This window comes from Paramormyrops kingsleyae, chromosome 8 (assembly GCF_048594095.1).
Source record: "Paramormyrops kingsleyae isolate MSU_618 chromosome 8, PKINGS_0.4, whole genome shotgun sequence".
Taxonomy (NCBI): Eukaryota; Metazoa; Chordata; class Actinopteri; order Osteoglossiformes; family Mormyridae; genus Paramormyrops; species Paramormyrops kingsleyae.
Genome location: NC_132804.1, coordinates 26179385 through 26198772, shown reverse-complemented (window position 1 = coordinate 26198772; position 19388 = coordinate 26179385). Strand labels below are relative to the sequence as shown.

At 43.6% G+C, this 19388-nt stretch overlaps 1 protein-coding gene across 2 annotated transcripts in view; it reads right to left on the bottom strand.

Annotated features, from left to right (window-relative positions):
- Nucleotides 1-18738, bottom strand: part of g6pd (glucose-6-phosphate dehydrogenase) — a 25626-nt gene extending 6888 nt beyond the window's left edge. The window contains exons 1-14 of one of the 2 annotated variants that reach the window (XM_023799756.2): nt 18570-18738; nt 17588-18072; nt 16671-16843; nt 15755-15904; nt 13306-13540; nt 12882-12999; nt 12571-12771; nt 12028-12159; nt 11835-11936; nt 11321-11476; nt 4672-4797; nt 2460-2497; nt 2042-2150; nt 861-1078 (exon numbers count right to left, since the gene is read on the bottom strand). In XM_023799756.2, coding sequence (XP_023655524.1) covers nt 861-1078; nt 2042-2150; nt 2460-2497; nt 4672-4797; nt 11321-11476; nt 11835-11936; nt 12028-12159; nt 12571-12771; nt 12882-12999; nt 13306-13540; nt 15755-15904; nt 16671-16843; nt 17588-18048 — 2219 coding nt within the window. In that variant the 5' untranslated portion in view covers nt 18049-18072; nt 18570-18738. Of the gene's footprint in view, nt 1-860; nt 1079-2041; nt 2151-2459; nt 2498-4671; nt 4798-5685; nt 5877-11320; nt 11477-11834; nt 11937-12027; nt 12160-12570; nt 12772-12881; nt 13000-13305; nt 13541-15754; nt 15905-16670; nt 16844-17587; nt 18073-18569 lie in introns of those variants that run through there. The other variant, XM_023799757.2, reaches the window with a different exon arrangement.
- Between the last annotated feature and the right edge of the window lie 650 nt (nt 18739-19388).

The following is a 19388-nucleotide window of genomic DNA, read 5'->3' as shown; positions in this document are numbered from 1 at the left end:
CAGCTTTTTTGACTGCAGTCATGGGTTTTTATAAAGGTTTATAAAGGACCTGAAAAATGGTACCAACACACACGATAGATGTGGAAACTTCAGACTGAAAAACAGGTGCAATGGATAGTCGCTAAACCCACCTCCCAAAACTGAAAAAGATATGAAGATAGACAAAGAAAAAACTGAGATGACTTTAAAATGGCTGACTACAGGGATCCTAAAGGGATGAACACAAGGTCTGTTTATCAGCAAGGTTAGAAACACAGATGCACTCACGCGTGCAAGCACACACCCCACTCTAAAGAGCGTATCAGTGCTCAGGGTAAGCTCTACGCCAAGATGGGATTAAAGACATTTGAACTTGTATAAAAGTAGATTGTTTATCTGAGGAAAAAAAGCTGCTCAGCACAGCTATAATCTATTTTAAATAAGTACAAATTGCTGAAAGCAATTGATAATAGAGGGGACAACTTAATTTAAAATGCAGAGGTCTATTTATTGGGAGGACAAATGAACCCAAATTAAATATAGGGAGGTACACACTCCCAGTGCCCCCTCTTGATACTGTAATTAATTTTGGGATCAACAAAACATATATAATTTACATGTAGCACTTCCATATAAACCTCCAAATCAGCAATACACAGAATGATAGTTCTACGCACTTATGACACATCAGCCTTTAAACAACTGTAGGATTTTGCTCATAAATGTTATCACTGTGCTGCAGACTCCGTAAACACTGCACTTGTCAATAAAAGGATTCAACGTACATATAAATACATACGACTGTGTAGAAAAATTATTCTATTTGACCTTTGCCCCCAATCACACTGAACTCCCCCAGCCCAGCCCAAGCGGGCACTGACTTTGCGCTCATGCAGTGGTTCCTGATGTTTCTGGTGACGTCGTGGTACACGCTAGGGGGCAGTGCCAGGTAGAATAGCCGGTTGGCCATGTTGCCGCCGGGCAGGGAGAGGATGTGGGAGTGCAGGTGAGAAAAGGAGTCGCCCTCACTGTAGGACCCACTCAGGTAGGTGTTCCTGCTGAAAAACACGGAGAGGCGCTCTGCCTCGCTATCCGCCACCTGGGAGGGACAGAGGGAGGGAGGGAGCTGGCTAGACATGTACCAGGCGCTCGCACAGATGCGTCAGAAAGCACTAATAAAACATACAAGCCTTGGGGGTTATATTAAACCCAAGAGCAAGGTACGTGACAATCCCACTCAATCACCCAGTGACAGACAGAATAAGAGTGACAGTCCAAAGTCCGGTGACAATCCCGCTCATTCACCCAGTGACAGACAGAATAAGAGTGACAGTCCAAAGTCCGGTGACAATCCCGCTCATTCACCCAGTGACAGACAGAATAAGACTGACATTCCAAAGTCAGGTGACAATCCCGCTCATTCACCCAGTGACAGACAGAATAAGAGTGACAGTCCAAAGTCAGGTGACAATCCCGCTCAATCACCCAGAGACCGACAGAATAAGAGTGACAGTCCAAAGTCAGGTGACAATCCCGCTCAATCACCCAGTGACAGACAGAATAAGAGTGACAGTCCAAAGTCAGGTGACAATCCCGCTCAATCACCCAGAGACCGACAGAATAAGAGTGACAGTCCAAAGTCAGGTGACAATCCCGCTCAATCACCCAGTGACAGACAGAATAAGAGTGACAGTCCAAAGTCAGGTGACAATCCCGCTCAATCACCCAGAGACCGACAGAATAAGAGTGACAGTCCAAAGTCAGGTGACAATCCCGCTCAATCACCCAGTGACAGACAGAATAAGAGTGACAGTCCAAAGTCAGGTGACAATCCCGCTCAATCACCCAGAGACCGACAGAATAAGAGTGACAGTCCAAAGTCAGGTGACAATCCCGCTCAATCACCCAGAGACCGACAGAATAAGAGTGACAGTCCAAAGTCAGGTGACAATCCCACTCAATCACCCAGAGACCGACAGAATAAGAGTGACAGTCCAAAGTCAGGTGACAATCCCACTCACCCACCTAATGACAGAACATTACAGACGCTTAACTACCTCACCTTCAAGTAAGGCAGGCACGCAGTCCGGATGCCTTCGATAGTCAGGGCTGAGCGAGCGTAGCCCACGAAGTACGTCTGTTCGGGGAGGAGCCCGTCTCGGAACAGCCACCTGGGGAGGGGGTTGGTGGTGCCAGGGAAGGAAGATAGGTGAGACCAGTGCCAACCTCACCCACAGAATCCACATGACACAGCCCTGAAATACAGTCGTCACTGCAATGTGTCAACCAAGCAATGCATCCGCCATACATCCTCAATGCAGAAGGCGGTGTAAGTTTAGCTTTTACCCATTTATACACTTTCACATTTGAGTGGCGCTCAAAGTAACTAGAGCAGATCTGAACTAGGATCTTGAATCAGCAACATTCAGGGTACAAACCCAGGTCCTTAATCACAATGCAAACTGCTGTTAAATACATACCATAATGTTGGGTATATCTTCTTTTTGGCTAAGTCCCCCTGTAAAAAAAAAAAACACACACACAATATAGTAATACTTTGGTTGAGCTCCCCCTCCCTGGCTAAATCAATCAGGTGTCTTCCAGCTTTTCTGCATGTGTTTCCAGAAGCAGCCGCCTACAACGTCACCTGCCGTCAGTCCTCCAGAACAAATGAGGTCTTATTAAGCGCTAATCCGAACGCATTAGTGCTCTCCCATCCTGTGCTGCGGGCCAAATTCTCCACCAGGGAAGGATTACCCATCAACGTGTCAGCCTCACGCAACTTATTGTCAAGAAGAGACTATTTGTAAGTTTTCGGGAACTTGCCGCCCTTCCGCCTGGTTAGTTAGCGACACGCCAACACTCTTTCGGCAGTTCACCCGGCGTACTGTTGCAAAACAACCACGGGCACTGATAAGGCATGATGGGGGGGTCACAGCACCCAGCGCTTTTAATGGCGCAGAACACGTAAGTCAGCCTGCAAAAGTCCACCATAAGAATGTGCTCCTGAATCACGCTTCTCTATGGAGGAATGAGTCAGACAAATGCCTGAGTTTCCTGATAGCAGAGAACCACACACATACATACACACACACACGCTCTCTCACATCTGTATAGATTTCCGGGTACATACATATATATACACAGCACACGATTTTTGGTTGCATTCACCGTTCTTTGTGGGGACCGGTAAAATGGTCCCCAAAACGACAAAATAACAGGTTTTTATCACATTGTGGGGGACATATATATTACATACGCTCACACATCTGTATACATATTTTCGCACGATCCGGCGCGTTAAGCAGCATTACCCATCATCCACCGCGCCGAGCGCGCTTTCGGAGCGGCGCTGCACACGCAGCCCGGTGAACTCAGTTATAGGTCGCGCGACCGGCGTTCACTGACGCGATGATCGCGCGGCGATGGGGAGAGGCAACGTGAGTGCGGGCCAAGGGCTTTCGCCACAGCAAAACCGCGGTGCGAACAGGAGAAAAGCTTGCCAAAAGCGTGCCCCACCACGCCACATCAACCCTCCCGCTGGCCTGAATAAAAAACGCTGAATGACAGTGACGCTGCACAAAACGGCCGCGCTCCGCTCTCCGGCAGGGCAAACAAATAAAAAAAAAAACCTTCCCAATACAGTGATTCGATCTGCCAACAAAATGTCTAAATAAGGCGAAATGCATAGACTGTATGATTATGAAAAGCAGGTTGACGGGGGGCGGCGAAGGATTAATATTAGTACTAAAACAAGGAGACAATGACAGTAATGAAACTCAGCAGCTAAATGAAATTCCAAAGAGGGATGGTTAAGCACCATTATAACAGTAAGGAAATGACTGGGGTATGATTCTGGGGCAATAAATATTACCTTATTTGCAATAAATGTGGATGGCTCTCTGAAAAAAGAGAACTCATTTGGAAAAAATAAGACTTCAGCTCTTAATTCATTTCCTCATCTGCCCCCTTACTCAATATTCACACCATTTCTTAAATTTCCCATATCTATCATGCACTCTCTCCAAATATCTACTCAAAACAGTTAGCAATTGTATTAGGGCATCTTGTATACATTGTGCACTCACAGCTTATCTTTCATCAGTGGCTACATAAACACCATTTTGACTCAATCCTGTCCCCCTGACTTGCCTCGATTTAAAGCTTGCTACTGCAAAAAAAAAAAGAATCCAAATCAGGATCCCACAGTTACTCACAGTTTGTACAGTGCCGCTTTGATATGCAGACACTGAGTGTGCAACCCTGCCAACTCACTCTCTCACTGAGAAACATGTTCACAAATCAGGGCCCTTAACATTCCCTCAAGAAAATGCAGAATATGGAAAAAATGCCAGAAAGAATGACATTCCTCCATTTATATAGCAGATACTTTAATCTAAAGCAATTTACAGTTGAGAAAGCAGGGTGAGACAGTCTTGCTCAAGAACTTAATGGTGAAATCACGCTGCCAACCCTGGGATTTGAACCAGCAACCTTCTGGTCATAGGCACAGGTTTCTAACCCACTGAGCCACACATCACCCCTCATAAAGTGTTCATTTGGCTGACCCCAGCCCTCATCACCACAATGCCTCTGCTTCTCTGTCGTTAGGTAGTTTCGGCAGTGCTCCCTAAGAAAGAAACTGGAGCCCGTCGTTCACCTGGGCCATACACAACGCTGAGGATCACGCACCGAAGCACCCATGATAACAAAGACATGGACGTCCGACTGGTGGAACTCTTTGTCTTCATGCAGCTCCTTCCTCAGCTGCCCAAAGACCTCCGATCGGGACAGCGGGAGACTGCTCATCTTTGCTATCTGGCAAGGAAGAGAGAAAGGTGTTGGAGGTGAGGAGGTGACATAAATGCTTATAAATAAGAAACAAAGAAACCTAACAAATCTCAGACAAGTTTGAAGCTGCACTCAACTCGGTCTGTAATATGAGTTTCTGGAAAAACTTGAACCTGGACAAAGCACATTACTGATGTGTTTGCAGAAGACTAGCTAGGATGACAAAGTTGTCAGTGTCTTGCCGGCAAGCATCAACATACATAGAAAGACAGCCAAACAACTGAACAGTCACAAAATAGAGGATCTAACCTAAAATTTATCACAATATTGCGTAATAACGTAATTGAATGTGGAAATAGCTTTCTTACTAATAGCATTATTAAGGTACCTTAGATAAAAATTGATTTATGGTTTTAACGGGGAGGGTGCATAGTTATCTTGCAGCATCTGTTCGAACATGGTCAACTTAGGCATTCATGAAGTGCTTTACAGATGGCTATCGCTACAGAAAAGGAAGCCAACGCATTGAGCCGCAGGAGAAAGAAGTCAGCTAAGACTTCCCCAGACCATACGGAGACAAAATCATCCCTGACATATCGCAATTAAGCGCCTCGATCTGCCATGCATATTATATGCGTGTTTCCCGATAACAGCATATTTCATAAAAAGGTACAATGGGCAGTCGAAAAACAAGGAAATGCTATTATACAAGGAAAAAAGTCAAAAGAAAACAATACATAAATGGCACCTAACAACTCTGACTTTAACGTGAGCGACTGTGTTATACAGTGCCTTAGATAAGCCATAAAAATAGATGCTGTTCTATTGATACAGAATATTCACCGTAATATGCGAAATGTACATATCTCACGAGCAATCTAATTCATATCTGTTATGGCATAGTCTAGTACTTACATCCCGGGAGTTCGTTCTCCGGTAACGTTGGCTGTCTTAAAAACAGAGAGAATAGTAGGTTCAGAACGGCAAATCTACCAAACGCTAAAAAATAGCCGTGAACTTCCTCAGCGCAGCCATCGGTTACTGTGCCTTTAACACCTCCTTATCGTGCTACGGCGACAGCCCATAATTCCGTCACGTTATTGGCTAGTAGCGGAGCACGCCAGCGCGCACTTGCATCATAGAGGCGGATGGCTTGCAAAAAAGGAGGTGGGAGAAAAGGGAAATTAGCCAATCAGAACTCTTTCCGCATTTTGAACGACAAGTCAGTTGACAAATGCCATAGATCAGAGATACTTGGGCTGGCCCCGTTCCAACCAATTTTTACTTTTTATTGATTAATGATTTTTACATAAAACGGCTTTTCCCCCTGCATGTAATACCTCAGACAAAAGGGTTTAGATTACTCATTATCCAGGTAAAACATGTAGATAATAGGTGAAAATTAAGACGTATTATTTATTTATGAACTTTTTAAATTCTTTAAATTTTTCCACGACACAAAACATTCACTAACATAGGACCACTTAATTTAAAGTAATACAAAAAAAGATATTTATACCAAAAGGGGAGTTTGTACATTATCAATCCTAGAGAAGCATACCATTTTTATTATTCTATTATGGTAATTGTTTTTTTGTTACAATAGCCCATGTCCCTTAATCAGTCACACAAATACCGAGTTACACAGTTCCACCTTCGTTCAAAAATGTACATTCAATCGTTCCATTGTATAGACACTTTCCAGTCTATACAATCCAGTCTATGCGGGCCAGTTATTGATGGTGGTTTTTGTTTCCTTCCAGTTTACAGTTACCATTTTCTTGGCAATCAATAAAAATATCCGTAAAATGTAGCTTTGGTCTGAACTATATGCCTCCCTGGGTATAGCTCCCAAAATGAATATCATTGGGTCTAATGGGGTATTCATTCGTTTGTAGGATTTTATCAGTTTCTTCTTTGACTCTTGCCCAGAATTTGGATTATTTGGGTAATCCCAAAATTATACGTATGATCTCCCATTTTTCCACATTTTTTCCAGCATAGTTCCACATGAGGTTCTTTCACATATGAAGAGATTGTAAGAGGTGTATTAAAATACCTGATTTTTTATTTCCAATCTTTCCAATTTGTATATAACTCTTCTCATGTTATCTGTAATTATAACATTTAATTTGAGTTCCCATTTTCCTTAATCTTTCCAGTTCTTCCAAGACGTAAAATCACTATCACAGTGACAGATTTATAATTATACACTCATCAGAGTTCCATCTTATTAATGCTCAGTCCCTGTGCTCATGATCAGAAAATCACCAGTTTGAGCCCCGGTTTCGGCAGAACAGTCACTCTTCCATGGGCCCATGACCAAGACCCTTAACCCTTAGCTCCAGGGGCACCGCACATTGGCTGACCCTGTGACATGGAGAGCAAGGGGTCGGTGAAGAGATGCATTCAATGTACCTGTGCAAATAAAAGCATTAAATTTAATTAAACCCATGGGGAAATTGTTGTAAAGCGTTAAAAGTTGATCACAGACTTTCCTTCACTGTGTTGAAAACAACCCTTTGGTTTCACTATACAGGGAACGGGGGTGGGGAAAATTATTACGAAAATGTATTTCATCATCCATCTGCCAACTAGTTATCCAGTAGAGGTCTGTGGTGGCAGCCGGGAGCCTATCCAAAGAGCACAGCCCCCCCAGGCCAGATACGCAGGAGGAACCCTTATGATGCAGAGGAAACCTCACATGACACAAGAACAACATACAAACTCCAGTTTTTGTATTATTCTACTGCATCCCTCAGCAATGCATTTCACATTTTAATAAGACAAATATTTACTTATTTATATATTTTTCTCACATTTAAAAGTAAAATGGAAAAACAGAATGTGTGTTGTCAATTTTGCAGCACTTATTAATTTCTCAGTGGTGGCTTAATGGTTAGGGAAGCACACTTGTAATTGAAAGATTGCAGGTTTGAATCCCCGACCAGCAAGGCACCACTGAGGTACCCTGAGCAAGGCACAAACACTGCTCTCTGGGTGCTGAATTAGCTGCCCCCTGCTATGTCACATATTGGTTAAATGCAGAGGACACATTTCATTGTGGTGTATCAACGACGACAGTTGATCCCTAAATTCACGTCTGTTATGCATGTCTTGCAAAGAGCCTTTGAGTTAACCATGTGACGCAGCCCTTATCTAGTAATTCTGATAGTTTGTCAGGGATAGATCTTGTGCCCGATTTCAACGTTCTTTCTTTAATCGCATTTTAGGACAAGGAGAACCTCTATCTCAGGCTCCTGCTCTCTGTTCACCCAGATCTGACACTGAGTGACACTCTGGGATGGCATCAAAAACAATGTGGCAGATACTAAACAGGAATGAAATACTTGCAACCATAGACACCGTATTCGTAACGCAACGTAAAACAGCCAAAAGACATGCACTAAATATAACAGGATTAGATGAGGTACGACAAAACCGGCAGCTCCTCTGTTGTGCCAAGCAAAACAACACAGCAGGAGGTACTGAATGAAATCAAATGCTGCATTTTAATGAACCCTTCTGATTGGCTGACAAAATAAGCCAATTTTAGCCTGAGATACAATGGTAGGCTCAAAGTTGGCATTGTATATGGTGCCTGTAATTAGGCCACGTATTTGCTTTCCACATCCATGTCACCTTGTTCTTCTGAAGCTTATTTGGGACTCATTAGCATCCACATTCACAGATCAAACGTTATCAGTTTCTCTAGGCTGCCTAGATGAAATGTGGGGCAAAATCAAAAGGCCCCACCAAAGTAAAACCAGGAACACCTGTTTGTTTTTGTTATTTTTTATTTGCCCGCAGCACGTGACTGTCATTGATATTGGAGGCGTGGCCAAAAGGGTGGGTTTTCTGCCCCGGGGAGCATCCAGCCGGTCTCTTATGGAGATACTGTACTGATCGCTTGTGTGATCTAATTTCACTGGTGCTATCAGCTTCAGTAAAGACTGCCGTTAAGAGCCTCAAGCTGTTTCAAAGCCTCTTTGTAGAAGGGCTATAGCTTCATTGAGGGAGAACCAGCTTTGATGAGTTCCCTTACTGATGTTTTACTGCAAACATTTTTTTTTTAACATAAAAGATCAGCGGGCACTTTCAGGGAATTCTCCAGAAGGACTTTCTGAAGCTTGTTTGAACTGGCCACGTGAAGCTGCTCCTCCAGCACAAGCCCCACTACACCACTCATCGTGCACTCAACAGCATCGCCCCCAAAACCGCGCACACACCCAATATGGGTTACACACCTGTTGCCTGGCAACGAACACTGGCAGCAGGAATGGGGACTGTTTTGCCCTCGATAGCAGTTTCATGCAAACACACCAAGTCACACGAAACAGTGGCACAGAGACAACGAGGGGAATACAGGCGTGTCACCATGTCAAATTGTGTGGAACGCATTAGCTGTAACTGAAGCATGAAATTTGATTGATGGGCTAATATACCCCCCCCCCACATTTACTCCCTTATCTTTGAAAGCTGGCATTTAGGCAGTATATTACTTCATCTAAAACTGTTTAGTTACAAATAACTGGATTAAAGTACAGTATGATCAAGTTGGCCCTTGTGATTGACTGCTGGTATTTTTCCATTGGCAGAGCACTGAGAAGCAGCTTAGCTCTTCATACAGCTAGAGACCTAGATCTAAAGTCATAAGTCCATTTTCACAAAGGGTCCCCGGCTGACACTAAGATTACTTATGTTGCTTCTGACTTGTCTCAGGATAAGTTCTTGAATGGAGATGCAGTGTCCAGATCCCTGCACTTGAATCAAATGGGCAGCTAACTGCAGGCAGCATACAGGTCAAGTGAAATCCTTTAATATCCTTAAATATGAACACAGTAAGTTCCATTAAGTGTGCAGAAAGTCACCAATCATTCAGAAACATCCCAGCCTGAATAATACAATGTGCTGCCATTCTGAGGAATGACTCATGTTGTCACACAATGATGTCAGGTGAAAGCCCAGTGCTGGTTGGGGTTAGCTGGGTTGCAGTCAGCCATCATTATGACATCATCCTGCAGAGTTAGGCACAGGCTATAAAATAGATTCACCAACTGTCGACCCTGGGGAGGGCAAGAGATGAGAGGATTAGGAGTTCAGATAAAGTATGAACTTTGTATATGTCTGCAGTATTATGCAAAAGTCTTAGGTAGTCAAAGAAAATGATATTTAAATAATCTTCACGTTGTAAAACAATGATATTATGTCTGTAAAAGCATGTTAGAATAACCACATCAAAACCTCTCCTGAAATCACCCCAGTATTTGCAGCGACTATCCAATATAGCCATGCATTTGTTTGATACAACCACAAGCACACCTCGTACGGCTAATCAACACATCACTGGCTTTTAAAACTGGCTCAATCAATTATTTAAATGGGCTGGTGGTGAAATTTAACAAATGCATGGAATGGCTGAGGTGCCCCTGAGGAAAGGTTTCGGAACTGAAGTGGTGTTCATCTAGCCATCCAGGAAGATATCAGTGACTTTTTGGAGAACTGAGGAAATTCATATTAGTTTACTGTGTTACTCCATATGTTCTAATGCTAAATTGTCATTTTTGTTCTGAGTTAATGTACGCTTACTACCCAGATAAATAGCTTTAAACATTTCCGTTGACTGCCAATCATTATTTTCTGGCTTATTTATAGAGGATGCAATAATATTCTGAGAAACAGACATGATTACTGGATGTGGACTGTTGAACCTACTCAAACTCATGTATAAAGCATTACTTAGGCCTGTTTATTTACTAAGGAGGAAGGAGTGACTTTGCCAACTTCCTCAATCAACCTTCATTGTTCTGAAGCACAACGTGTATCACATGAACCTGGGAATTTTCCAGATAATCCAGGAACAGAATGATTACACCCATTTATGGCATTCTATTTTAGGGATAAAGGTTTTCTCAGAACTTCTGTCGTGTGTGAAGATGCATTGCTGTGGGAGAGACTATAGACTTAGAATGACCCTTGCTTTACTGAGGCTGAGTCAGGATTAAAATGCAGCTAGCTGGTTTAACTGAAGTAAAACCCAGCAGAATTCAATACATAAATGAATATAGACACACACACCATTTTATGGTTAGGCGTAAATGCTAACCTGCATAAACAAATGTTTAGGTAACCTATTCACCAGCACTGATTCATCTTTACAAGGGTATTCAAATCACGGTCCTCGAGGTCCGAGCACTGCTGGTTTTCCAGCCTTCCCTTACCTGTGAGCCAGGTGTGAAGCCTCTGACCAATCAGAATCAGTAATTAAACTAACTAACTGAGAGAACTGAAAACAAGGCCTGGATTTGGAATCAAGGTCCAGATTTGATCTATACTGAAGCTAATGGGAAGCTCACTTCCAACCTCTAATGGCTGACGAGTTTCTACATCTTAGTTAAATTAAAATATTCCCACCCCAGCCAAAAAAGGCAGGGTCCCATATGAATATAAAGTACAGTTTGATACCAGCTTTATCCACAAAGGTTAGCTCACATGCTAAGGACACGTCTTACATCTGTGATACTGACTGAAGCCTCAGGGCGTGACGTACCAGAAACTCCCACACCTCTGTAGGTACCACGCTGGTCCCAGGACCGCTGAAGTGACACGGCTCGATCCGGACAGGCTCTGGCGGTGGCCTTGCCAGCAGACACAGCTGATACTTCAGGTTGTGTTGTAACTCTTTGCGTGAGGTGTACTCAAAGTACTGCACGTGGAGCACAAACAAAGCCTGGGGACTGCAAGGTCATGCCGCTTTTCTGCAGAATTCAACATGCACTCAGAGGTCACTTTATCAGGTAGCCCATTTTGGACTGGGTGAAACCCTCTGTTGCCTCCAGAACCACATCACCTTTCTGCATACCACGGTTCTAAGCAATTATTTTTTTTGCCCTTGCAGCCTTCCTGTTAGCTTTGGCCACATAGTACTTGAACCTCTTTGCTGGTCTGTTCCAGTCATACTTATTGTGTTTGCATGTGCCTGCATTCCTGAGCAGATGTACCTAGTGAAGTGACCACTGAGTACACTTGGATTTACTTCAGAAGAGGTGCTCTTGTAAACATACCTGGTTTCCTCCCTGTTGGTGACATACGTACATGATCACAGCCTTTCCACTCCGGCTACTCTGCCCTGCGTCCAGACAGAGCTGGGAGCCAAAGTTCTTGATCTGCACAAAAAATTGTGTACAACTGATTATTTGCACCATCACCCATAATGTGGCAAGAATGATGGACACCTATGGCCAGTTAACATCTTACCGATCCATACATAATGGGCTCCAGGTCTGGGATGAAGGCCTCGGGGTAGATGTTCTCCAGATACCAGGTGAAGTTTTTGCAGTGTAGCCTGTCCCTTAGTCTCAGGCGATCTGACAGATCACCAAACGTTTTCTGAGGAGAAAGCAAAGCAGTTTCAAACAACATAGGAAAGGTGTAAATTGCTACTCATGTGAACCTACTGTAGAACATTGTCAATTCATCCCCATTCTTCAGGTTGAGATTCACAGGGTAGGAGCAGGCATTAGGGATGGGTATGTTGTTTCTGGGGTCCCATTCAAAAAGTTCAAAAAGTCAGCTGTTTAAAAAAACTAAGTAGCTGCCAAGCAGACTTAGAGGATCATAGCTAGCTAGAGGGTTAGCAGAGCATGCTGCTTCAGCATCTCCTAAATAAGGAACGCATTTAAGATTTAGTGTAGTGACTTTTGTGACCAACAGGGGGCCCCATGTAAATGTGTGGTTTGAATGGTGATAAACACCGTCACAGAGCATGATACAGCAAGAGTTGGAGGGGGAGCTTCTTACCTCCCTGGCAATCTCAGCGGCCTTCCCATTCCTCCTGTAGAAGATCCATTTGTAGTCCCCCATCCATACCTCAGCTAAACGCACTTGGTTTAGCACGATAACCCCAGTGCCTTTGGGGAAGGTATGGGGACTCTTGCTACGAAAGACGTGGCCAACCACTGAGCAGGGAATGATCTCCAGCTGTCCCCCACAGAGCCACACCTGCACATGACAGAGTTAATAAATACAATGCACTTCCTTCAGATTAAAAAATAAATAAAATAAAAATGTGACCCCCACACCCACCCACTTTCCTCAGCCACACATCTCACCCGGAAGGACATTTCCAAGTTTTCTCCTCCCCAAAACTCCATCTTGTCGTCATATCTCCCGATGTACTCAAAGTATGACTTTGAGATGGAGAATAAACCTCCAGCAAAGGTAGGAGACCTAGTACATACAACGCAAGTAAATATACCTCCACACACTATTACACTATATAGTGTTTCTCAACCCAGTTCCCCAGGAGCACCAAACAGTCAGCAAGAAGGAAATGAAAAAGTACACTGTCGGTTCGGGAGTCCCAGAAGACTCGGTTGAGAAACACTAAGTATTTAACACTGAAGAGTGTTCTATTGAGTATTTAACACTCAGTTACAATCACAGAGAAACAAGTTCACAGCACTTCAATAAACCTATATACTGTATTGATAACTGGCTATGAAGCAATGGATGTTCTCTATTCTGGACACTCACTTGATGGGGTAGGTCTCATTCTTCCGCCTCATTTGCTTATGCTTTGGGACGGCCTCCCAGTTGAACGCCAGGTCCCACTCGAAGATACCACGATTGTGGACGTCTTTTTTGGGCATGGGTCTACTCAACTGGAAGTTGTCCTTGTTGATGATGGCGATATCAGGGCTCACCACCGCAGTGGGCTCCTCCACAATGCGGGCCAGCAGGGGCTCTAACCAGCCCTCGTAACACTCACCTCAGAGACAGCAGAGGATGTTCTTACCCACCGCTAGTTTGATTTCAGCTTCCGGGACATTGACACAGTTGCTTTTAAGCTAATCAGCACCATTAGCATTACCATACTGGGTGTCACAATTCATCAATTCTAATTAATTCCCCAATATGATATCGACTCAAATTTTCATTCATATCATTAAACTATGACGATACAACAAAACACTAGCAAAAAAGCTGAAAAAAATCTCACATATAGCAATCTAGAGACTCATCTTAGTGGAGAGTAGAGACCAATATATTACAGTACATTTTATGTAGTCTGGTATACCTGTGTTCCTTCTTTTTCCAGAGTAAGCTATACATATACAGAAGGTTTTGTTGCAAAAGTACAAATAAGAGCTGTAGCGATTACTCGATTACTAAAAAGCATCGATTAAAATTTTATTTCTCGATTATGAAATATGGCAGAAGGAAGACGTGCATAGCATATGAAGGTCCAAATTATTTCATTCGCATTAAAAGTGAATGAAGACGTAGTCGTGCAAGTACTGAAAAGCAGAACTTAAAAACCACCACAGGACGACTGCAATGCAAGTATATCTTAGAAGACATTCGGGAAAACAAACAATCTGAGGTTAACCATAGATGTGCTCCATTTCTCTATCGGAGTAGCCTAGCCTGTTTTTGTCATGACATTAACTTAAATTATTTTTGCTTAATTCACTTTCTACAATTCCTGTGTCAAAATAAATCATTGCTAAAACAAAGGGCAGCCCTGTCACTTAGCCATGTCATCTTACGCAATACAGGGTTGCCATCACTGGTCAGCTGGTTGACATGACATTTTCAATGTGAGACAAGTCTGCACACACACTTACATGTAACAGTTTTTTTTTTATTACCTTGTAAATGTTCTGTACTACTCCAACGCTTTAAATGTAGCTAATTTTAGGTTTATAATGGAATAATATAGATTTGCTGTAAGATTTTTTGCGTGGACATGAGAGTCTGAAAGCATGTAGGCTGTGTCACGCCAGATACGTGAGAGCTGGTGACCCTGTAACACATAACGTGCATGCAGAGGTCATGCGAAAGCAGCGGCAATGAACTTTAGATGAATTTAATTTTAAATATAGGCCTGCTGCATAATTTTGCAAAGGAACCATCATTAAAATAAAACTTATAGTTTCGTTTCCAGTAACTGAGTTATGTAAAAAAAAAAAAGTTATAAATATAAAATATAAAAAGTTTTAGCGCAGCTTATTGAAGGTCTTTCAGATGTGACAGTTGTTTGTTAATATCAACATGGCAATTTATGCACATCACACATTGTGCAAGCCTGTCAGGGTGGCAGAATGGCGTGGTAGGTCGCGGTGTTGTGCCACACCCTCTGTGTGTGTGCGGTCTGCATGCTCATCCTGCGTGGTGCCTTTTATGCGTATCCTCTGGTTTCCAAAAACATGCAACTTAAATGAAATAGTGTGCCCAAACTGACCGTGTGTGTCACTGGGTGTGCACCCTGCAGTGGTTAATTCCTGCCTCGTGCTAATTTTTAATCACTGGCTTGCAAAATCGAAATTATACCACGGTAACAGCATCATCAGATTTATGCACAACCTATCCTAGGCTGTAGCTCAGGGCCCCGAGTTGAAGGGGGCACCAAAGTTTTTTTTCCTGGTTGTCACAGCAGGATTTTATGCTGTAGCAATGGCCCCAACAATAACTTTAACCCAGGGCTAAAGGGGGGTTCAGATGATTCCAAGGGCCCAAAGTGACAGGGGCCCTAAAAATGTGGAGTATAATTTGATTGGAGGCTCAATGATGTGTCATGGCCAACAAAATGTCTAGTGAGAACCCTGGCCCTGAGTATCATGGCTGGCTATTGGACTCTTCCCAAATACGTTACCAACCAATGAGCCTATCCAGCTCTTCCTAGTTTCTGTCTATTTTGGTTAGAGCAGGGATGGGGGACCTGATCCAAGGAGGGCCGGTGCAGGTATTTGGGATGGCCTCTCAATCAGCCGATAACAGTGGGTCCCCAGGACTGGAGTTGAGAACCACTGCATTATTATTGGCTGATTGAGAGGTCACTCAAACCCACACCGGCCCTCCATGGATCAGGTTCCCCACCCCTGGGTTAGAGGTTCCAGCTGATTGAAGGTCGAGGAGGAATGACGAGATCGAAAAGCGAAGGACCACCCCAATGTCAAGGTCCATCTGCTGAGAAACTCACAGTGGGCGTCTAGGAAGGTGAGCACCTCAGCACGGGCCTCGCTGGCCCCCAGCAGCCTGGCCGCTATCAGGCCCTTCCTCTCCACCTGCCTCAACACCCGCACAATCCTCAGGGGCCGCACGTGTTCTTCCAAGCGTGACCTCAGGTGCTCTGGGACAAAGGAGAACACACACCAATGTGCCACTGAAAGTAAAAAAGTAACTTTCAAAAAGAGAAAAAAGTAAATCACATAAACCACAGTGTAATTTTAAAACCGCATTAAATTATATTAGTGGTTTGACATCAAAACGAACAAGAGCCCAAAGAAATGTGAGAAGAGCTTCTGAGCAGAGAGTGAGACTACTTTGAACTGCATTGTACTGGTCCCTATCAAGAATGACTGACAATACACGATAATCCCAACTGCCTTGGGTGCATATTTAGTAGATGCCATTATCCAAAGTGACATGCATTTTTTTTTTTGACAAAGCAGGGTCAGACAGTCCCTGGAGCACTTGAGGTTAAGGGCCGAGTTCAGGGGCCTAACACGCTGCCTACTGTGGGATTTGAACCAACGACCTTCTGATCACAGGCACAGCCTCCTAATACAATCATCTACATCAGGGGTGAGCAATCTTATCCGCAAAGGGCCAGTGTGTGTGCAGGTTTTTGGGATAACCTGTAGGTCAGCTGTTCAAACCCAGGTGTGGAGACCCTTCAGCCAATCAGTCCTCCAATTAGTAATCTTATTAGGGAGTTGCAGCGAAGACCCGCATACACACCGGCCCATTCGGGAGAAGACTGGTCACCCCTGATCTACATACTGCCACACACACACCCTCACTTCTATTACTTCTGACGTCTGTTTTGTGTGTTACGGATATGTCTGAATGCCCACCACACTGATCTAGGGTCAGTTCAGCATTGCCCATCATACCTGCAGTGCTCGCATCGTCCACCAGGAGGATCTCCTTGAGAAAGGCCACTGGGGCTGTGTGAAGAACACTGTAGACCGTCCTGAGGAGTGTAGACCAGGCCTCATTGTGGAACACGATGATCACACTGGTGGAGGGCAGAGGAGGGCAGCGCCGGAACGTGCGCCCAACGCAACTAACCAAAAGAATGCCTTGTAAGTATGCAACTAGAATTTATTGCGTTTGACAACAAAATTTTATCACTGCATTGCAGTTGACAGCCGTTGTCCCTGAAAAGGTTTTTATGGCTGAAAGTTAAAATGAAAACCAGGAAATATCACATCACCAAAGTTTACTATTGACCTTCCATAACAATTTATTCTGTATGAGAGACACAGAAACCCTGAGCCTAGTCCAGGAAGCAAAGGACACGAAGTATGGTACCCTATGGGCTGTCCATAACTGACCTCAAACTTGCACACATAATATGGGCAACTTGGAGGAAAACACCAAAATTGTTTTCTAACACAGGGTTTACCCAATCCATGTTTTTGGTCAGTGGGAGTAGGCTTTGGTGGTATTAGGGTATACTCTGGTATTTTAACATCTTGGGGTCAAACTCAGCTGAGTCTGGAGGGGTAGGGGGGTTGCCGTTCAGAGAAATATTTTGTGGTGAATTGTACGGTCACTGGATATACAGTGTACTGGTATAGCGGCATGAAAAATTAGGTATCGTCCAAGCCTGAGAGGGGAAAAAAAACATGTATGAGGGAAATATGTCAGCTCACAGATCTGGAGCAGAAATCAAAGCCAATCTGGGGCAGGACGAAATATATCATGCACTCTAGTGTGCAGCCAGTGCCATCATGTTTTGAACACAACCCTCTTTCACACTCCAGAAATGTACTTTCCAGCATGTTCCACAGCAGACATGACTCACTCTGGGTGGCGGGTGTCCTCGCCCAGGCTGCGGTGCACAGAGATCCGGTCACTGGCAAACTGGTTGAAGCAGTTTTTCCTCATGCCCTCCTGCATTTCCACCTGCTCCTCCGGCGTCATTTTGCCCATCACAAAGGCCTTCCCATCAGCCCCTGGGGCAGTAGAGTTTTGAAGGGGCCTCTGTAGGTGGGGCTTCAGCTCCTCGGGACTGTAAAACCCAGGGAGGCAGTGGCTGGCTGGAGTAATGTGGGTCCTCACCATCGGGGGTAGGGGGCCGCTGATTTGTAAGCCCATGTTGCTGATGTCACCTTTGATCACCCCCATTGTTGGTGCCTTGTACACAAAGCCATGGAACCTGGGACCCCCTGCATCCCACTGCATCAGCAACAGCACCAGAAACAAGGTACCAACTAGCAGAAGCAGCCTGATGGCAGTGGCTGCGTGACACGTGACCACGCGCATGTCGCTGCGCAAGATCACGGTGGACTGAGGGAGGGAAATAAAAACATCAGTATATCGAAGTGTATTATAATGAAAGAGCCAAGAAACACTGACTGCGAGTTGGAGGTTAGGAATTGCTTGGACAATAAGTTCTCAATTTTCAATTTGTCATTGCAGACATTTCCAAAGGTGCGATTTTAATTACTTTGTTTTGCGGTATAGGCTATAACGCAAACCTTTGGGGGTGGGCGCCTGATATCCTGGGGGCAGTAATAAAAAATATCACTGAAATTACTTATACATTTACGACACCACCCTTGAAAGCAACAAACGGTTGTTATGTTGTGGCCATAATTGGGAAAGTGAATGCAATGAACCATGGTGAAAAATTACAAACTAAAATGTGCCCAAAAACGGTATTATATGAACATTTTTCTTGCTAAGCAACAGTAAGAGTGCATAGTAAGCATTTTCAGGAAAACTTTAAGTACATTACACTTAACTATGGATTTTTAAAACATATTAAAACACGCTTTACTTACCGGGCAAAACACCTCGACTCAATTAACCACTTAAAACGCTACGGTCGGCTCGCCTCTCAGTCACTATTAATAAAAGTAATAATATTCATTTAAAAGCAAACAGCAGACAACTGATTAACAAACTGTGGTGCGAAAATCCACCACTGCACTGACCACAGAACAGTCGCTGCATGGGAGCGCCGCAGCTGCTATTAATTACATTTAAATAACCAAAGATACGGACATTTTCACGTTTAAATAAACCGTTTAATATTACAAATATAAATTTGATTAACAGTAGATCGTCAGCATGTAGCCTACGTTAATGTTTTTTTTTTTTACATATTATTTAACATGTTTCCTTTATCTGGTTTAATTTTGCCGATATTGCTCGTTTAATTTCTAACCTAAGGTTCACAAATATGCAATGCCACAATTACCTCAAGGACTTTATTAATAATAAATACCAGAAGAAAAATATTCTCTGCTGTCTATATCTTGTAACTCCATAAATATTCTCCTGGGAAACCAGTAGCCAACGGTACATTATTGTTTTGCACTGACTGGGATAATCAATCCATCGATCTATATCTATCAACCTATAACTGCTATTCCAAGAATGAGCGACTGAAACATATTCAGTGTTATAACGACATCTTTTTCGTTACATTTCGCAGTTACCAACAATTAACCCACTGATTTCACGATACCGTATACTGTATTGGATTTCAGTCTTATTCATAGATTGGCAGAGAAAGACGTGCCGTAGATAGGAGTTGCATGTTTGCAGTGCTTACAGAGTTAAAAAAATATATTTCAATATGCTAGTTCTGGGGCGAT